Source organism: Leptodactylus fuscus, chromosome 2 (genome assembly GCF_031893055.1).
Source record: "Leptodactylus fuscus isolate aLepFus1 chromosome 2, aLepFus1.hap2, whole genome shotgun sequence".
In the NCBI taxonomy this organism is placed as follows: Eukaryota; Metazoa; Chordata; class Amphibia; order Anura; family Leptodactylidae; genus Leptodactylus; species Leptodactylus fuscus.
Genome location: NC_134266.1, coordinates 171,580,974 through 171,602,683, shown reverse-complemented (window position 1 = coordinate 171,602,683; position 21,710 = coordinate 171,580,974). Strand labels below are relative to the sequence as shown.

At 41.7% G+C, this 21,710-nt stretch overlaps 1 protein-coding gene across 1 annotated transcript in view; it reads right to left on the bottom strand.

Annotated features, from left to right (window-relative positions):
• The window catches only part of LOC142195382 (interleukin-1 receptor type 1-like), a 39,630-nt gene extending 21,300 nt beyond the window's left edge, over positions 1 to 18,330 (bottom strand). Inside the window, exons 1-4 of the mRNA XM_075265128.1 lie at positions 18,255 to 18,330; positions 13,324 to 13,402; positions 9,632 to 9,875; positions 7,267 to 7,450 (exon numbers count right to left, since the gene is read on the bottom strand). Of these exons, the coding sequence (XP_075121229.1) occupies positions 7,267 to 7,450; positions 9,632 to 9,875; positions 13,324 to 13,393 (498 nt within the window). The 5' untranslated portion in view covers positions 13,394 to 13,402; positions 18,255 to 18,330. The remainder of the gene's footprint in view (positions 1 to 7,266; positions 7,451 to 9,631; positions 9,876 to 13,323; positions 13,403 to 18,254) is intronic.
• Between the last annotated feature and the right edge of the window lie 3,380 nt (positions 18,331 to 21,710).

The window sequence follows — 21,710 nt, the reverse complement described above, 5'->3', positions numbered from 1 at the left end:
CAATCGCACGCCTTCAGCAGATACTGCAGGAAGGTCTCTGACACCAGGCCAGCCAGCCTCTTAATTCTGGCCGGCTGGAAGTGGGCGGAGCCACAATCAAAGCAGGTGAGGCAACCTGCCCAGACAACTAACCCTGTAATCAGGGGTCTGCAAAGATATACATTCCCCCCCACCAAGAGGCCCTTAACACGGGCACTTACCCCCACATCTCCCCGTCTTTTCCGGCCTTTAATAAGGCCTGAATCTTCCCTGAGTGAGCGGCCGCCAGCGCCAGGCCGTTGCCATGGCGCTATGATACTTCTGGCGAAACCGGAAGTGCGCGCTTACAGCGGCCGGCGGGGAACAGGATACACAACAGTGTGGTTCCACCCGCCGGCAGTCCGCGCGGCCACCAGAGGCGGCATGCGGAGTCCCCGGACTCTCACCAAAATGTCAGGTAAGTCACAAGGAGCAGGGGAAGCGGAGGAGAGGGGGGGCAGGGGGGATAGAGGGGGGTAGCCACACATGGCTAACAAGCACCTTCTCCCCGCAGGGCACAGAAGGTGACAAGAAGAAAACAACCGCTCAGGAGGTGAGTGATCCTGCTGAGCTTCTCTAAGAGGACACAAGTCCTCCCACCTGTCCTCTGTCCACACAGGACAGAAAAAAACACGCAGAGGGGAGGTTCTTGTGCCCTCTTATAGGGCCTGCCACGCATTTGATTGGCTAATTAAATATCCGCCTGTCCTACCAGCACACAGGGGCAGAAATACCCCACATTGTGCCGCTGTTGAGGACGACAGGGAACCAATTTTTTTCATAAATCTAATTAACCATGTCTTTCATTTATGTTGCAATCAAATTTTAATCACTCTTTAAATTTTTTCAGATATTATAAGGCTTACAAGTCAAGCAGTAATTTTCCAAATTTTCAAGAATATTTCCAAAACACAATTTTCAAGGGACCAGTTCAGTTCAGAAGGGAACTTGAAAGGCCTCTGTAATAAAACCCCCCATAAGTCACCCCATTCTAAAAACTGCACTCCTGAAAGAATCCAAAACAGCAGGTAGAAAGTTTTTTAACCCTTTCAGCATTTCACAGCAATTAAAACAAAATGGAGGTCAAATTTACATTTTTCAATTTCTATCACTAATATATTCATTTAGCCCTAGAATTTACACATTTACTAAGGGTTAAAAGTGGAAATGCACCCCACATTTTGTTGCACAATTTCTTCCGAACACGACAATACCACATATGTGCTGTTACCCTAATGTACGGGCACACGGTCGCTCTCAGAACGGATGGAGCGCTAATTGGATTTTGTAGACCAGATTTTGATAAAATAGTTTGCAGGCACCATGTCCCATTTGCAGAGCTCCCAAGGTGCCAAAATAGTGGAAACCCCCAAAATGTGACCCCATTTTGGAAACTAGACCCTTCAAGGAATTTATCAAGGGGTATAGTGAGCTCTTTGACCCTACAGGTGTCTCACAGATTTTTTTACCATTGAGACGTGAAAATGAAAAATTACTTTTTTCGTAATAAAATGTTACTGTAGCCCTAAATTTTTCATCTTTACAAGGGGTTAAAGGAGAAACTGCACCCCATATTTTGTTACACAATTTCTCCCGAACACGACAATACCACATATGTGCTGTTACCCTAATGTACGGGCACACGGTCGCTCTCAGAACAGATGGAGCGCTAATTGGATTTTGTAGGCCAGATTTTGATAAAATAGTTTGCAGGCACCATGTCCCATTTGCAGAGCTCCCAAGGTGCCAAAATAGTGGAAACCCCCAAAATGTGACCCCATTTTGGAAACTAGACCCTTCAAGGAATTTATCAAGGGGTATAGTGAGCACTTTGACCCTACAGGAGTTTCACAGAATTGGCCCAGCAAATTGGAAAATTACATTTTTTGCTATAAAATGTTGCTTTAACCCAAAATTTTGCATTTCCACAAGGGGTTAAAGGAGAAAATGCACCCCACAATTTGTTACGCATTTTCCCCCAACTACAGAAATGCCCCACATGTGGCTGTAAAGTGATGTATGGGTACACTGTAAGGTCCAGAGCAGAAAGAGCGCTGTTGGGATTTTGGCGGGCAAATTTAGCTGGAATATCTTTCAGGCACCATGTTGCATTTGGAGAGCCCTTGAAGTGCCAGAACAGTAGAAACATCCCCAAAATGACCCCATTTTTTAAACTAGACCCCTCAAGGAATTTATCAAGGGGTATAGTGAGCACTTTGACCCTATAGGAGTTTCACAGAATTGGCCCAGCAAATTGGAAAATGACATTTTTTGCTATAAAATGTTGTTTTAACCCCAAATTTTGCATTTCCACAAGGGGTTAAAGGAGAAATTGCACCCCACATTTTGTTACCCAATTCATCCCGAACGTGACAATACCCCATATGTGCTGGTAATCTAATGTACGAACGGATGGAGCGCTAATTGGATTTTGTAGGCCAGATTTTGCTAGAATAGTTTGCAGGCATCATGTCCCTTTTGCAGAGCCCCCAAAGTGCCAAAACAGTGGAAACCCTCAAAATATCACCCTATTTTGGAAACTAGACCCTTCAAGGAATTTATCAAGGGGTATATTGAGCACTTTGACCCTACAGTTGTTTCACAGAATTGGCCCAGCAAATGGGAAAATGACATTTTTTGCTATAAAATGTTGCTTTACCCCAAATTTTGCATTTCCACAAGGGGTTAAAGGAGAAATTGCACCCCACATTTTGTTACCCAATTTCTCCCGAACGTGACAATACCCCATATGTGCTGGTACCCAAATGTACGGGCACACGGTCGCTCTCAGAACGGATGGAGCGCTAATTGGATTTTGTAGGCCAGATTTTGCTAGAATAGTTTGCAGGCATTCAATAAGTGCTTTAGCATCTTCTTAGAGTATCCAGATTTTTTGTGAAATGTTGAAAAAGATGCAAAAAATGTAATTAGTATTTTTGTTCCCCAATGTATTCATCTAGGGGTATAATTTAGGGAATTTAGAGTTTATAACAATAGGAATTTGCAGGTTTATGCAAAAAATGGGGCTTGGTGGCAACCACAAAATTAGAAGTGGAATATTTTCTGGGGAAGAGCTCTAATAATGAACAACAGTGTGGTATCTCTCAAAACAAGAAATACACAGGCCTGGTTGTGAGGGGCATGAGGGACAAAAGTAACGGGTATCTCTGCGTCGCCCATTTTTGGCGCAGACACGGCATTTTTTTTGCACGTTAGCTCGTGTTGTTGTGGAGGGAATTAGACTGATAAAATGCCTTTCAGTTAGTCGTTTGACATTTTCAGACTGGGGGTTCTCTATGGGGTCCTGAGGGTCAAAAAGGAGGTTGTGAATTATTTTTTCCTGGAAATCCAGATATTTGTCGGTGCCTCCCTTCTTTTTATAAAGTAAAAAGGCATTGTGAATTCCAATTTGTATTAGGTAGATGGCCACTTTTTTGTACCAGGTTTTGGTTTTCCTTTTTATCAAATAGGGCTGTAAGATTTGATCACTTAAATCCACCCCCCCCATGTGTTTGTTATACTCGGACACACTTATTGGCTTATGCTTGTCTGCTGTTGCCCCTCTTTCCCTCACTGCCACTGTTCCTGTGGGGTGTATTGTGCTCAACACATAGACATCTCTCCTATCTCTGTATTTCACCGCCAACAGCTCCTCACAAGAATAAGAACAGGACTCCCCCTTTTGTATGCCCTTCCCCACTAGCTGCTGCGGAAAACCAATTCGGTTTTTGCACATGGTTCCACATGCTCCTGTGTTTGCACAATGCAAGTGTCTAAATAGGGCCACACCTGAATAAAAGTTGTCACAATACAAGTGGTACCCTTTGTGTAGCAGGGGCTGCATTATCTCCACCACTATTTTACTACTGATGGGAAAATTTGGGGGGCATCCTGGGGAATTAATTTTTTTATCTCGTCCCTCATATATTCTGAAGGCGGCGGTGTAGCCAGAACTGCTTTCGCAAAGCTTATATAGCTTTATGCCATATCTTGCCCGTTTGGAAGGGAGATATTGGCGAAAGCTCAGTCTGCCGTGAAAACTAAGGAGGGATTCGTCCACACTGACGTTTTGCTCTGGGGTGTAATGTTGTAAAAAGGAGTGGTTCAAATAATTTATGAGGGGTCTCAGTTTGAATAACCGATCACGGTTTGGATCATTACTTGGGGGGGCCTGTGAATTATCACTGAAGTGAAGGAACCTCATTATTCGCTCATAGCGAAGCCTGGACATGACTGCCGAATATATTGGGGTTGACTGTGCAGGACTTTTTGACCAATATGATCTGATTGAGGGCTTTTTTACAATACCCATATTTAGGGTGAGGCCCCAAAATTTTTTCATTTCCACTAGATCTGTGGGTGTCCAATCTTTGGCATGGGCAGAGGAAGGTTTTTGGGTTATGTACTGGGTGGCATATAAATTCGTTTGAAGGACAATTTCATTGAGGAGGTCGTCGCTTATGAATAAACTAAAATAATTCATGTGGGTAAATTGGGAATCATCCACTGTTATGCCAGGAGATGCAGTAAATGGGTGGACTCTAGGGGCAAAAGATGGAGCAGGTGCCCACTGGAGGGAACGCACATCAATTAGTGGGAAAGTGTCACTGTGTGCTGCCGCACTGCTAGTTCCTGCACCTTCACCATCTGAAGAGTCAATGTCATCAGGGAGAACGTCCCCTGAAGACATATCGGAATTGACACTTATATTGTCATTTTCATTGTCTGCAAATGTTTCAGTGTCAGACGCATCTGATGCATCTGACCAAAGAATGGCGTATGCCTCCTCACTAGTATAAAACCTCCTTGCCATAATCGCTATACAGGGGACAGATATATATATATACCTATATGGCGGGTATATATATATATATATATATATATATATATATATATTTTATACGGTAGATATATATATATATGTATTTAGCTAGAGAGCTGATTACTGCGAGCCCTCTTTGACACTTTGGCTGACAATGTCTGTAAAGCGCCACAGAATATGTTAGCGCTATACAGGGGACAGATATATATATATACCTATATGGCGGGTATATATATATATATATATATATATATATATATATATTTTATACGGTAGATATATATATATGTATTTAGCTAGAGAGCTGATTATTGCTAGCCCTCTTTGGCACAGTGGCTGTAAAGCGCCGCAGAATATGTTAGCGCTATACAGGGGACAGATATATATATATATATATATATACCTATATGGCGGGTATATATATATAGATATATCTCCCTATCTAGATCTGATATACAGAGATATATATATATATTTATTTTTTTATATATATATATATAAATATGATCTATGTATAAGGTGATATGGGGTGGGAATTAGGGGTTTTTGGGCAGTGGATGGGGTGATCGATGGGTTTTTGGGCAGTGGAAACAAAGTATAGTGTTTTGTGACAGCTGCTGCTCTAAGATATCGCTTCTTCTTCTCTTCTCCTCACAAAAGAAACTAAGTGTAAGAAGAAGAGGAGAAGGAGGAGACTTAGAAGCAGCCGTCACTACTGTAAATAGAACGGATCGCTGTGACTTGCTGTCACAGCGATCACATGACCGGGGACCAATCAGATCGGTCCCCGGCATGTTCACCAAGTCCCGCGCCGGTAGTGGGGGCGGGACTGTCGCCGGGGGGACGCGCGATCCCCTCTAAAATGGAGTCTAAAGACCGGCCGTATTTTTACAATCGGCCGGTCTTTAGGTACCAGGATCACTGGCCGTAATTTTACGGCCAGCGGTCCTTAACCGGTTAAGGTGGCCAATTGCAAGTTGATCTCCTATTTGAATCTCCTCTGAAGAGTGGCATCATGGGCTACTCAAAACAACTCTCAAATGATCTGAAAACAAAGATTGTTCAACATAGTTGTTCAGGGGAAGGATACAAAAAGTTGTCTCAGAGATTTAACCTGTCAGTTTCCACTGTGAGGAACATAGTAAGGAAATGGAAGACCACAGGGACAGTTCTTGTTAAGCCCAGAAGTGGCAGGCCAAGAAAAATATCAGAAAGGCAGAGAAGAAGAATGGTGAGAACAGTCAAGGACAATCCACAGACCACCTCCAAAGAGCTGCAGCATCATCTTGCTGCAGATGGTGTCACTGTGCATCGGTCAACTATACAGCGCACTTTGCACAAATAGAAGCTGTATGGGAGAGTGATGAGAAAGAAGCCGTTTCTGCACGTACGCCACAAATAGAGTTGCCTGAGGTATGAAAAAGCACATTTGGACAAGGCAGCTTCATTTTGGAAACAAAAATTGAGTTGTTTGGTTATAAAAAAGGCGTTATGCATGGCGTCCAAAAAGAAACAGCATTCCAAGAAAAACACATGCTACCCACTGTAAAATTTGGTGGAGGTTCCATCATGCTTTGGGGCTGTGTGGCCAATGCCGGCATCGGGAATCTTGTTAAAGTTGAGGGTCGCATGGATTCCACTCAGTATCAGCAGATTCTTGAGAATAATGTTCAAGAATCAGTGACGAAGTTGAAGTTACGCCGGGGATGGATATTTCAGCAAGACAATGATCCAAAACACCGCTCCAAATCCTCAGGCATTCATGCAGAGGAACAATTACAATGTTCTGGAATGGCCATCCCAGTCCCCAGACCTGAATATAATTGAACATCTGTGGGATGATTTGAAGCGGGCTGTCCATGCTCGGCGACCATCTAACTTAACTGAACTTGAATTGTTTGTCCAAAATACCTTTATCCAGGATCCAGGAACTGATTAAAAGCTACAGGAAGCGACTAGAGGCTGTTATCTTTGCAAAAGGAGGATCTACTAAATATTAATGTCACTTTTCTGTTGAGGTGGCCATACTTTTGCACCGGTCAAATTTTGGTTTAATGCATATTGCACATTTTCTGTTAGTACAATAAACCTCATTTCAATCCTGAAATATTACTGTGTCCATCAGTTATTAGATATATCAAACTGAAATGGCTGTTGCAAATACCAAAATATTTAGAACTAAAAATGATTAAGATTAATAGGGGTGCCCAAACTTTTTCATAGGACTGTATAGACAAAAATGTTTTGTATAGTGATGACTGCTTTTCCCTTTAATGCTCAGAGTTCTTGCTGTATACAGCAATAGCAATATCAATGAGGAGTTAAGTAAGGTCTTAGCTTGTTTAGATAGTGATACGTGAGTTGCTGGATTGCGGTTTGCAAGTCAGTTGTAATGAATGAAATAAAGAAAGTAATAATAGAAGTACCTTAAACCACATCACTTGCATGTTCGAGTAATTGCCATACTTGTCTAGGTTTGGACACTGAATTGTAAGTGTTCCTGCTTTGGCTGTGTGATTCCGAAACCTCACTGAATGCTTATAGCAAAGACCATCGTCAAACTTAAACACTTCTACTCTCCTAATATATTTGATGCAGTGTGTTACGTTTCTGTATGTAAAAGAAGGATAAAGTCTTTATCAGCAAAAGAAAAAATACTAGATATATAACTGTACCCTTCAATGTTTTCATCAACCCCAAACCCACAAAAATGAGTATAAGTTAAATTATTTTCTCACGACACACAACTCATTCCACAAAAAACAAGCCCTCCTATGTCAAAAGGAAAATTAAAAATGTATTTTACATTTATAAGGCTCATGAAACTGCAGCATCCCTAGAGCCCAAAATTGGTTGAAAGTGCGGCATCCGTAAGGCTCAAAATTGGTTGCATCCTTAAAGGGGTTGTCCAGGCAAAAATGGACAACACTTTTAAAGTTTAAATAAGCTGGGGGCAGTGAATAAAAAAAAAAAAAAATACACTCCCCTGTCCCCGTTGCTCCGTTGTCCTCCTGTCCCTCCTAGTTCATCTGTTCCAGCGGTGTTTTCCAGCGTTGTGCTGAAGCTGCTGATTGGCCTCAGTGGACACATGACTGCTGAGACCAATTAGCAAAGTGCCTGAATGTCACTACCTGTGACATCATGGGTCCTCTTCCTGAGGCCTGCTGATTGGTTTCAGCGGTCATGTGACAGCTGAGGCCAATCAGCAGCTTCAGCACAACACTAGAAGAGACCCGAGAGAGCAAATGAACCAGGACCAGTGGGACCACAACGGAGCTACTGGGACAGGTATGTATTTTTTTTTTCACTGCCCCCAGTAGATTTAAACGTTGAAAGTTTTGTCTGGACAACCCCTTTAAGACTAATGCCCCACATTGTGGAAACACAGCACTTTTTCTGCTATGGAAAAAAACCACAGCATTTACAGTACTAGCAATGTGAATGAGATTCTGGCTAATCCCATCCACACATTGCTGGAGAAGACACGTGCATTTTTGAAAAATGCAGTATGTGAATTTTACCTGCGGAAACGCTTTCATTTTTCCTATATATTTAATAAGGGAAGAAAAACCAGAGATAAAAACTCAGCAGAATTGTACTGACAAATTCTGTAGAAAAAAATGCTTTTTAGCTGTGTTCTGCAATGTGGGGGCCTTAGCCTAAAGTTATTTTTAACATGAACATAAGCATATTTAAAATTTGTGGACAATTAAAAGTTAAACATTTTTTTCAAATATAGCCAAGAATGGCTGCAAAAGGAATGAGAAGTATATAGGAAGCTCTTATACTTCTCCCTTCTGCTGAATCCACTCCAGGTTCTCCCTCAAAAAACCACAACAAAAAATGCTGTGTTTCTGCAACGTGGGGCTTTAGCCTTAGGGTCAGTTCACACTAGCTTATGTGTTCCGTTCAGAAGGTGTCCGCATGAGGACACCCCTGGATAGAATACAAGCGCAACTGCAAGTGCTGTGTAGTTAAAGCGCATGGACCCCATAGACTATAATGGGGTTCGTGCGCTTGCCGCGCACTGCCCGCACGAATCATTCGTGCAGGCAGTGCGCAGCAAGCACACAGACCCCATTATAGTCATCTATGGGGTCCGTGCGCTTTAACTGCACTTCACTTGCAGTTGCACTTGTATTCCGTCCGGGGGGATCCTCATGCGGACACCTTCTGAACGGAACACATAAGCTAGTGTGATCCGGGCATTAGGCTCAGGCCCAATGTAGTGGCAAAAATCGCAGAAGCAGCACATCATGTTTTTTCCCACAGCGCTTTCCTCAGAAAGTCAGCAGCAGTTTCCTCTCTGGACTTTCTGCTTCCATTATACCTATAGGGAAACTGTGGGTGTTTCTGTTGGTATAATTGACAGGATGTAATTTCCAAAAACGCAATGGTTTTAGAAATAACAGCATGTCTGCTGCACACATTTTTCCAAAACTTGTGGATGAGAAATGTGTGGATGAGACTATAAAATGCCGCTGAGGCCCTACATTGCGAAAATGCAGCTTTTTTGCTGCAAATTTAGTTGCATTTTTTGAGCCAAAGCCAGATTGAGCAGAAGGTAAAGGAATAAGTACTTCCTATTCATTTCCAATTCCTTTTGTGGTCAATCTTGCATTTCCGGAATGTGGGACCTTAGCCTTAAGAGGGCAAACTCCTTTAACCATTTCCAAAATTATAAACACAGTGGAAGTAAATGGACCTGTTGTAATCCACATAGGATGATAATTTCCCTGTAACGCATTAACCAAAATAATAGCCGTAAGCACAGTTGTAAACTAATCGCACCTGAGAATACATTGGTAGAGTCCACTGTCATGTAAATCCGCCGGGATAAACTTTAGGTACTCTTGATCTTGATGAACTCTTGCTTTTTTGTCTGAGGTGATTTCTGTTTGTGAGTCATTTCTTATCCAGGTTACACTAAAATTATTTTTATTCAATAACGAATGAAGTGGACAGATGACGTGCAAAGGCTCCCCGACACTGGCATATTTGATTTCACCATCCACTTCATCATTAATACATTTCTCTGCAAGATAAAACATGCACAAAGATTTGGTATTAAAAACACATATCAAGAAACACAAGTTTAACTGTTACATTACAATTTTAAATAAGGTGAAAATTTGTGGGAAAACTCCTTTAGGTTCGGCGCCACACGTTGTGAACACGCAGTGTTTTGGATGTGATGGAAACGTCATGGCAAAAAACCTGTGTAAAGTGGATGGCACTCTGGTTAATCCTGGCTTTTGGCTCAAAAACTGCAGCAAAAAATGCTGTTTCCACAACGTGGGCCCTTAGCCTTAATGCTGAGGGCACTAAAGAAGTCATTAAACTATGTGAAGGAAATTATACTGTGTAGGGGTGTAGGGGCAACCAAGAAGGCTTTGGGCTGTGTAGAGGCCTTTAGGGACAACTAAGGACAGAGTATAAGCACTAAGGGGGTGTTCACACTAGCGTTGGTGACCGACAGCTAGTGTCCGATGCTAATGTCCGCGGAAGATTTTAGCATCGGATACTAGCTGTGTCCGTTTGCAATTTGCATGATTTTAAATGGGACATCATGTAGTGTCCTTTAGTATCCCTGGGTGTCCTTAAGTGTCCGTTTACAAAGATGTCCAATTTTTCAAGCGGACAGCTAAATTGTACATGTAGGATTTTGCTGTCCGCTTGAAAAATCAGACGTCTTTTCAAACGGTCACTTAAGGACACCCACGGAGACTAAAGGACACTACATGATGTCCCATTTAAAATCATGCAAATTGAAAATGGAAACAGCTAGTGTCCAATGCTAAAATCTTCTGCGGACATTAGCATTAGACACTAGCTGTCGGACACCGACGCTAGTGTGAACCTTGCTTAGGAGGTTATCATACTGTCTTTGGAGGCTCCCTCCCATGAGCACCTGATAACCTGGTAAGGTCTCCAACAGTGGGCTTGCTCAGTGCTTGTTATTTGTCTATGTAAATGCAGACATTAGTGTGGAGTTCAGTGCAAAATCACTGTACATTCTGGCAGCTTGGAAGTTTTGTCTCTTCTTATCTGCCTATTAACAATTCTAAGCCCACCCACCAGCTTGGCCCAGAAAAGAGGAAGTGATAAGAAAAAAGCTGATAAGCTGGTGAATGAGTAAGATGGGAAAACCCATTTAAACAGATAACCACATTTTATTTTAGCTACAAGACTGGACTGCAAGACTGCGTTCACATTGAGTATTTTGGTCAGGAAACTGATTCAAATTCCTCCTCCAAAATAAGCCTCACCATACAGTCCTATGGTGAGGCGTTTTTAGGAGGAGGAATTTGAGTCCATTTCCTGACCAAATTCCTGACCAAAATACTCAATGTGAACGCAGTCTCGCAGTCCAGTCTTGCAGCTAAAATAAAGACTGGGAGACACTGTAGGACCAGGGACAGGTTAGTATGTTGGAGGAATCGATACAGAAAGTATATTGGAAATTGTATAACTTTTTAATGTACAAACAATAACTCTTGTTCTAAAAGTGGCCAACCCCTTTAAGAGGGAAGATTTCACCTTGCCATCGAGATGCCCTCTAGTTCTGTAAACCACATGACTTGGGGCACTTAAAAGTAAGAAGAAGGATTGCTTAGTGATAGACAGTGCGGTGTTTTGCTAAAAAATCTAAATTAAAACTTTTATTATTTTGTAAATCCACCTTTGGCTTTCATCACTGCCTGAATCCTCCCATTTTTTCCCTAACATGTAGGAATAGCCTTAAGAAAAGCTATTCTCCTCCTACCTTTAGAAGTCTTCTCTACGCCGCTGTTCTGTAGATATCCCGGTTTTCTTCACTATGTAAATGAGTTTTCTCACAGCTGCACTGGGGGTGTCCCCTTTGCTGCGAGAAAATTCTCCAGCACCAGCCTTTGACTTGTTCTGGCACGCCTCCCCGAGATGTCTTCTTCTGTCGGCTTTTTCTGGATATAAAATTCACACATGCGCAGTCGGCGGTGCATGTCTCTGGCCGTTTTCTTGTGGCCCTTACACAGTACGCTCCATTATCCCTGGATGGGGTTGAGCTCAGATCAGGGGTTTTAACCCATTAGATGATGCTGTCAAACATGAGCGCAGCATTTAAGGGGTTCTACTAGAATAATCTGCCCCCCCCCCCATTGGTGATTTTAAGGGGTGCTGATATGTATTTTTGGAAGCTCGGGATCTGACAGTGACCCTGGGCTGACAGGCCTAAATACCTGGCTAAACTGCTTTGAATGGAGGAAGTCTACCAACATGTCTGCTTATTCAGATTTCCTCTAAACACTGCAATACATGTGTATTACAATGCTAGTTCATGTTTCCTAGTGGGACGTTAAAAAAATTTGTAAAAAAAAATAAACATGGTGTGTTAAAAAAGTGATGGAATGAATAAAGCCCCAAAATACCCCTTTCCTATATAAAATGAAATATACACAGTACAGACCAAAACTTTGGACACACCTTCTTATTCAAAGAGTTTTCTGTATTTTCATGACTATGAAAATTGTAGATTCACACTGAAGGCATCAAAACTATGAAGTAACACGTGGAGTTATATACTTAACAAAAAAGTGTGAAACAACTGAAAATATGTCTTATATTCTAGGTTCTTCAAAGTAGCCACCTTTTGCTTTGATTCCTGCTTTGCACACTCTTGGCATTCTCTTGATGAGCTTCAAGAGGTAGTCACCGGAAATGGTCTTCCAACAGTCTTCAAGGAGATCCCAGAGATGCTTAGTACTTGTTGGCCCTTTTGCCTTCACTCTGCAGTCCAGCTCACCCCTAACCATCTTGATTGGGTTCGGGTCTGCTACATCAGTATTACGCTGATGTGGACACTGATGTAGCAGAGCTGGATTTCAGTCAGCTTGCATTACATACAGAGGTAACGGACTCCTTATTTCAGCCCTTATCAGCCAAATTCAATTAAACCGGCTGATAAGTAGAAAAGCTGAAGATAGACAGCACAGTAATCCCGGAGCTCTCACCTCCCCCTCCCGTATATTAGGAGCTCCGTTGCTTGTCAGCCCCTCCCTCCCCCCCTGAGAGTAGGCAGCTACATCACTTGACAAATGAGCAGATAATCCCAAGGGCCAGTGTCAACAATGAAGTGAATAAATTAAGATAGCGGCCAAACAAAGCAGTTTTGATAAAGCAATGTATTTAGGAAAAGTCTTATATCCACATAAACTAGCAGTATAGATAGGATCCTAGTTATGGGACAACCCCTTCAACAAACTCTATCAAAAAATAAAAATCTTAAGCATCTCAAAAGATGGCGATACAAAAATAATCCTCAAATGGGATTTTGTCCTGCAAAATTAGTAACAAATAAAAACTGTATAAATTAGGTATTGCTGTAATGGTAACAACCCGCAGAATAACATGTTACTTATTCTGCACATTTATTATATGTGAATGCTGGAAAACATAAGAAATGCCAACTTGCTATTTTCAGACCATGAATATGTTGCACTTACCAGCTTTACCTACAGACAGGAATAGTAAAGTCAGAATGTGAAGTGGAAAATCAAGTAGGTGCCCCAGCATTTTATGGATCTGCAGAAAAATACAGTACAATTCAATGGATACCATAATGGCAACAATAGTTAAGGGGGTTATGCCAAATAAAGTAAGTATCCTCTTTCTATAGGTTAGAAGATAAATACCTGATCTGTGCAAGACTGACCGCTGAGACCCTGATTTATCTCGAGAACGTGGGGTGTTTTTCCCATGATGTGAATTCAGCCTCACTACAGCCAGGGTGAACGTAGATGTGTCACTTGGTGGATGGCCCTCCCTCCCATTGATTCACTTCAATGGGAGTGTCAGAGAAAGCTGAAGTGAAGTATTTGGCTATCTCTGGAGCTCCCATTGAAGAGAATGGGAGTGGAGGTTTGTCTGTCCACCAAGCAAAAAACCTAAATTTAACCTAGCAGCGGGGGGAAAACTAATCTGGTATTTATCCTACACATTTTGTGGCATAACCTCTTTAAGTATGAAATACAGTAACAATTGTAGAACTTTTTGTTTAAGGTATTGCTCCAACTATGGGACATTGTGGGTAAAATGTATCAAGGACTGAACTCCAGATAGGGATATGGTGAAGTGAAGAGCTTTTCACAGTCAGCTAGATGACACTCACCAGTTACAAGACCTAGACAAGTCCTAGACCCAATTCTGCAGCTGATGTTCCATTGAAATTAAAATGAACTAGTGCAATTCACTATTATTGTGGTATTTATGACTGTATGCATAAATATTGACACAATAGTTACTGTATTTTGAAAGAATGACTGAATACTGTCAACCTTAATTTAGAAATGTAATAGCAAAGCATCATTTTTACAAAATATAATAAAAAAGTAATATTTCCGGACCAATTTATTACACTGATTTTCCTAGAATACAGTTCCTTAGTTAACTCAGAAGCAAAGGGGATGAGAACAACCAGGACCATTAACAACAGCATGATGTAATTCTATAAGGACAGGTCTTGTCAGGGCCACACAAAATAGATCAACTACCTCCAATGAAAAGGCCACTGTCTACACAAGTGCAGCAGGCTGCCAAGCACTGTGGTTCTGTATGGATTCTGCATCTCCTCTGCCTGCCAGCATCTCTGCTATATTTTATCTTGTTAAATTTGTGTTGTTTATGATAAATCAATACATTTATGACCTATTGTTTGGCTCTTTTATTAAGGCTTTGTGGGTCTCTACACTCTGATTGCACACAATGCACACTTATGTGCAATGTTGTTTGTGTCATATACAATTTATGTTGCTTCTTAGTTTAGATTTATGGCTATGCTTTTATAAGTTTGATAGATACATATTTGCCATCATATGCCCAGCATGTTAATTTACACTGCACATTTTTTACCCAAAGGTTCGCATCGGAATATGCACAGTTCCATGTGGATATACTGCTGAAATGTCTCGATCCTTTCTTCTCATAACTTGCAAGCCGTTGTGGTCAGGGCCCTTTATCCCACTGTACCAGTTAGTCAGAAGCATAACTATAAAACACTGGACCCCATAGAAAAAATTTGAATTGGGCACCTCTACCCCACTTGGCATAGTGCTCCCATTACTCCATACAATATAATATTCCACAGTGGCCGCTCCACACAGTATAATGTCCCTCAGTGGCCCTTTCACACAGTATAATGTTTCATAGTGGCCTGTGTACAGTGTAATGTTCGTTAGTGAACCCTATAATTACAAATATTGCAAAGATTTAAGGTCCGTCCTCAGGGCCTCAGCGGTCACATGGGTTGTGCCAACATCATTATACATCATGGCCCCAGTGTGACCCACATGACAACTGAGGCTCAGCGGTCTGAGACATCACTGAAGATGCCTGGAGACCAGCATCAGACGTCAGGAGAGGTGAGTAACAATGTTTTCTCTGGGCCTCTGCTAATTCTACCCTGGGATCCGAAAAGACATCCTTGTTTTGGATGTTTTTGGTCTGAACAAAACTCGCGAATCTCTCGAGATTCGGCCAACAGATACTCTAAAGATAAAAAATAACAGAATCTTAAGTAAATATATTTATTTTACTCCCGCACTGCCCTGAAATAAAGGGATTTATAAAGGTAATTGAAATCAGGACACATTGGGGGGGAATTTTATCAAGCCCAGCTATTTATATGCTTGTCTTGATATAGCTGCACATGCCTTGTAATACAAACTGCCTTTACAGGACCTAATAGGGTATTGTACTTGGCATTCCTGAAGGTATTATCAGTAACCACTGACACACAATTTTCATGTTGTTGGAGGACCAGTGGACTGATTGTGAGCATTCCCTCACTCTAACTACTTAGATGTCATGGGTACCATTTAAAGTGGCATCTAAAGAGTTAAAGATTTGGAATATAAATTATCCAAGCCACTGTAGTGTGAGCCCTGTTGTATATTACAGCTAACGTGCATGTCTCCTATCCTACGTAAAGATGCAAGATGATAATCCTCACTGTGACATTCAAATACAATGTGGTAAAGTATAAAAAAGCTGTGACTACTCTCATCTGACAATGTCATTTCTTGTTTGGTTATTTTTATTATCGAATTAATAGTACAAGTTGAATAGAGGAGCAGGATCTCCTTTTCTTTATGTAGACTGTGTGTGGGATACATCATAGCAGCTACTCTCTCCTCACTAGCTCAGCTAAAATTGGCAGCCTACAAGAGGGGAAAATGGTGAAAAATGCAAAGTACAAAACATTATATTGTTTGTGGGGATGGGAGGATCACTAAGGAACATACTGTGAGGGGACACCACTGAACCACTGATTACTATAACATTTGGAGGACACTAATGGGGCCTTATACTTTGTGAGGGGCTTGAATGTTAAATTTGTGCCCCTATCACACAGTATAATTCTCCTTAATTACCCCTACACTTTATAAAGCTCCTTATTGGCCCTACACAGTATAATGCCATGTTGAGGCCCCACACAGTATAATGTCAAGTTAGTGTCCTCAAACCTTATAATACCACATTAGTGTCCCCTCACAGTATATTATCACATTAACGCCACCTCACTAGTTGCGTAGTGACATTGACCCCTCTACTCCATTTGACACCAGGAGAGGTTGAATTAAAGTGGTTGTCCGACTGATAATTTTATTATCTAATACAGCTGCTGAGGGCCCCTAAAATATAACAAATGGTTGCCCAGCTCTCCCTGGACTTCTGTTTCAAGTGCCAGCAGATCCATACATAGATCCTGAGCTGTTTTGTGCTAGGTGGCCACTGTGACCAATCATAGAGATCAACTGTCACCTCTTCACAAACAGCAGTCATGTACCATATGTTAAGAGGTCACTGCTGAGGCCAGTAATTGGGTTCATCAGTCTCCTGACACAAACAGGATGTCCGGGGTGACATCAGATGGAGAACCTGTATACAGACAAATGGAGCTGCCCCCACTGGATGAAAGCTCGCGGAGAGGAGATAGGTGACTATTTGTTTGCTATGTTTAGGAGCTCCTCAGCAGCATTATTAAATAGTACAATTATTTGGACAACACCTTAATTTTTCTTCTCTAGACCTAGTGTGTGTCAGACATGTCTTATCAACCCAAGGAATATGGTAAATGCTGAACATGCTCAGCTTGGACCTTCACCTGATGGCAGACCCAGGTAAGTTGAGATTTCCTAAAGGTAGTTGAGTACCCCTGTTCTAAAGGGTATATGTCAGTTCCAAAATGCCTCCCAAACCAATAATAAATTTCACTGAGGCAGTAACTATTAAAATGTAACTTTTATTAAGTCCGTTTAAAATTGATTCATAAAAACGAGTAGTCCAAAAAACAAAGAGGACAGAACAATTACTGATATGCCTGTGGTATAATATATTCACCACTCTATTTTTGCGGCTATTTCAGTCCTACACACACTCTAAGGGTTGGTTCACACTAGCGGATGGAATACCAACACTAATGCAAGCGTTGTGCAGTTAAGCACACAGAGCCCATAGACTATAATGGGCTCCGCGTGCTTGCCGTGCACTGCCCGCACAATTCATTCGTGAGGGCAGTGTGCGGCAAGCACACGGAGCCCATTATAGTATATGGGCTCCATGTGCTTTGCAAGCACATCGCTTGCAATTGCGATTGCATTCCGTCCGGGGGGTCTCCAGGCGGACTCCTTGCGGACGGAATACAAGCGCTAGTGTGAACCGGGCATAACACAAAACCCTTATGTGCTGCTAAGGAAGTTTTAAACAGGTGCATATAGCACACATAATCAATCCCTTTAGGCTGCCGATGTTGAGGCTATGTAGGCTAGGAGTATGGACATATTATAAGCCCCTAGACACATTTCCATATAGGAATATTAGTAGATTTAATTATCTACACTAATTGTTTAGTGTACTAAATGTATCTGCATTTTAATACAATTCTATCCCTGGTCCTAGGCCTCAGGCACACAAACAATGTGGGGCAGAGTTTGCAGCGGAATACACTTGGATGACACTTGGAGTGACATCTAAGTGCAACCCATCATGCATTCATATCTATGGGGACTTCTGATCCATTCTGTTCTGATGACACAGATGATAATAAAGCTGGCCCTATCTTGCTCTGTGCATCGGAACAGAATGAATTGGAAGCCCCCAAAGACATGAATGCATGGGAGTGTCACCCAAGTGCATTCCACAGCAATCTCAGCCCCACATCAGAAGCACACTCGGTCATGTGCATGGGACCTTTGCATTCTTGCCTGAATAGTATATCAGACCCTCACCATAACAGTCTAAATAAGCTAGGTTTCAGAGTCCTTAGACCTGCCTTTAATGGTCACCTACTCACAGTGTGATACACGTTTTTACAACCACATACACACTCACAGACCCTGTTTCTAGGACACAGCAATGAATATGAGTAGAAATGTACCTCTGTATGTGGGTGATGTGTGGCCTGTCTGGGGAGCAGCCAGCCTTGCACTGGTGGAAGTCTCAAGGTGTCCCAGTACTCACTGCATGTATAGCATGCTATCTACATGTCTGCCATCATCGCTGGAAAAACTCTTCCACTCGGCAGGGAAGGAGGAGACACTGAAGATTTCTTCATCCCCGAACATGTTTATACAACATAATTTCCCAGCATTTTCAGCTCTTGTACTGTGTGCTGCTGCCAATTGTTTCAGTTGACTCATCCTTTCACAGACTTTTTGCATAGTTCATATACTATAGGTCTGATTATTGAGTAAAAAACTAATTGTAAAAGAATTCAATGAAAAGGAAATAGAATCTGTCACCAGATTTCAAGATAAAAGTGCCATAGACTATGAAATAAAAATCTCTTGGATCGTACTCTATGTAAAACTGAGCAGTGTCCTTAATCTCTAGCCAGACTGATAAAATGCTCATTTTAATATCAGACAGGAAACTTTCACTGAATAACATAATTATATTACCTTATGTCATATACTAATTTTAAGCTCCTTGGAATACTGTATTCCACTGCCAGCACCATGTTACAGAGCACATTACAGTGATAAACAACATAACTTTCTTATGTCTTATATTTTGTAGATTTGTAGAAAACTACTGCAAATGAGACAGTTGGAGCCCTGGGAGCGCCCTGGGAGCAATGATCAAGTAGGATGGGTGATGTCATAGCAGTGGCTGGGTCAAGTCTTACTGTATGGGGTGATGCAGACTTAAGGTGGTAGGGGTCTGAGTGGCAAGAGCTGTGCCGAAGGGAGCTGAAAGCCCTTCCCCAGTGCACCAACTGCCTCATTTGCACAAGACTTGAAATTGTTTTTTCTCCAAATTCACAAATGTGACACACATAACGAACGTATGTTATTTATTACTATATGTGCTCAGTATTGCGGTGGTGGCAGTTGTATATACTTGGGGAAAGTGATAAACATCTCTTTAAATCACATATAAGATGTTCTTGCATGCACAGCGTTACTTATGATATTTTTAATGTTGTTTTCATTTTTACAATTTTTATATCAAGAATTGCACGTGCAGATTGGACAAGGGAAGGTGTTTGCAAAATTCAAAGCTGAGGCTGCATGCACACAGAGTTACGCCGGGCTTGTAAAAATACTCATTCACAGCCGTACACGCGAGCGCAGCGGACGGCTCCCAAACACTTCCCATTCACTTCAATGGGAGCGCTCGTAACGCCAAATGTTCCCATTTTGGGACAATCATTGAAGCCTGATATCATAAATTAGTAGACACAGTATTTGCCCCATTTGGGACTACTTTTGTTGAAGCCCAATTTCATAAATGAATAAGCTATTCAATGAATAGGAGCCGCAGAAGCATGGCTCCAAAAATGGACAGGAATAGGATATGTCCTAAGTTTTGCTGCCGAAAGTACAGGCTCGCAAACAGAATCATGTACTACATGGTCATGTGCGTGGGCAAGTAGAAAATAATGGGTCAGTGTGTTTTCTGGGAAAAACACACATAGCACACTGAACTCTCTCGCAACCATCTGCAAGGGGTCCGAGTGTGAAAAAAGTGTCATGATGAATCTTTGGAAAAACAGCAAGAAGGTATCACAACAAGCTGTAGAGTAAATTGCTACATACATTTTCTTGAGGTCTGACACAAAAAATGGTGTGTTGAGGTACATAACCTAGTGCAGCGATACCCAACCAAGGTGTCGCAGCACCCAGGTACCCAATGTGGTTAAACAGAACGATGCAGCAGGAAGGCTTTAGCTTCTTGCTCTATTACTCAAGCATCAGCTAGTGATGTCTCCTTAAGACCTGCTGCTTCAATCTACAGAGGAGGATCACAGAGCTTCGGATGGGTAAATGGTGTTTGTTTTTTTTATTTATATTGCACTGGGCCACTGGGGGACATTATTACTGGTCTGGAGGCCATCGTGTGTTATTATTACTTGTCTGGGGTCTACTTTTGGACATTATTACCTGTCTGGGTGACATTATTACTGGTCTGGAGGCCACTGGGGACATTATTTCTTGCCTGGGGCCCACTGGGGGGCATTGTTACTTGTCAGAGGGCTACTGGAGATCATTACTACTTGCTTGGGGGCCACTAGGAAGTATTAATACTTGTCTGGGGGCCACTTTGGAGCATTATTAGGTGACTGAGGTCACAGGGGACATTATTATTCATTTCAAAAACTGCACAAAAAAACCAAAACATCAAAACTACAGTTTTTTTTAATCTTTTGGTAAAAATTATTTGTTAGCGGTGCCCCATGGGAAATGTTTTTTTTTTTTTCCAGGAGTGCCCTGAGTCTGAAAAGGTTGGGAAACACTGGCCATTAATATTTTATAATAAATAGAGATCAGCGAATAGTATTTGAAACTGCAGTTTCGAATACCTTGCTCCATAGGAATGAATGGGAGCAGCCGTGCACCGGCCGGCGACTGGCTCTTAACCCCTTGTAGTTCACCCGCTCCCATTCATTCCTATGGAAGTGAGGTATTTGAAACTGGAGTTTCGAATAGTATTCGCTCATCTCTAATAATAAAGTGTTAGCAAAGTAGTCACAGTTTATGCTACCTGTCATGATACAATGGCTTTGAGGTTGACTCCCTAAAAACCTGTCAGCAGATATTACTCAAAGATAATTTGCTGCCTAAATATATATAGACATGGACAACAGTTTATACAAATCATGTGATCTAGGACTGTAACAGCTGCTGAGCTCTGTTGTGGCATCATCTGCAGCTCTTCTGCTGAGTGAGAGCAAGGGATTTACTGAGAAACTGTTGTTTTATGGGCTAATTTATTTTTCCAGCTCAATGGTCCATAAACACTTTTAGATATTAACATAGAGACATTTATCATTCTGGTAACAAGACACAACCGAGACAGTGCTGTGAGGATGTAATACACATGGGCAGAAAACTATGCTGTGCTTCACTAATCTAGAAACAAGTAATTGGAGAGAGAACAATAACCATAAAATTATGTGGCATATGTCATATTTCATATATGTCAGTTATTGTACGGTCACTTTTCAGGGGCCTTTGTAAGGTAAGGGATGCTTAGGTAATGAATGGTGGGACAGACAGGTGATTCTCATTCATTTAAAAGGGATAATCAGCTACTCATTTTAAAAGTATTCCTTAGGGTCCATTCACACAGAGGAAAAGGAACCCATTGAAGTCAATGGGAGGCTTTTTTTTCTGCGCTGAAATTCCACACCAAATTCCTCACCATTTTCCTCGGTGTGAATAGACCCTTAAAAGCAGTGACCTCCTTCAACAGGATAATAAGCAGTGCCACCCCTACAGTACTTTCCTTCTTTCCTGCATTGACTCCTGCCCTTAAAATGGCAGAGATAAAAACAAGAAAGAAGATAATAAAATATAACAAAAAGACCTCCCTCTTTCCCTAAATTCCC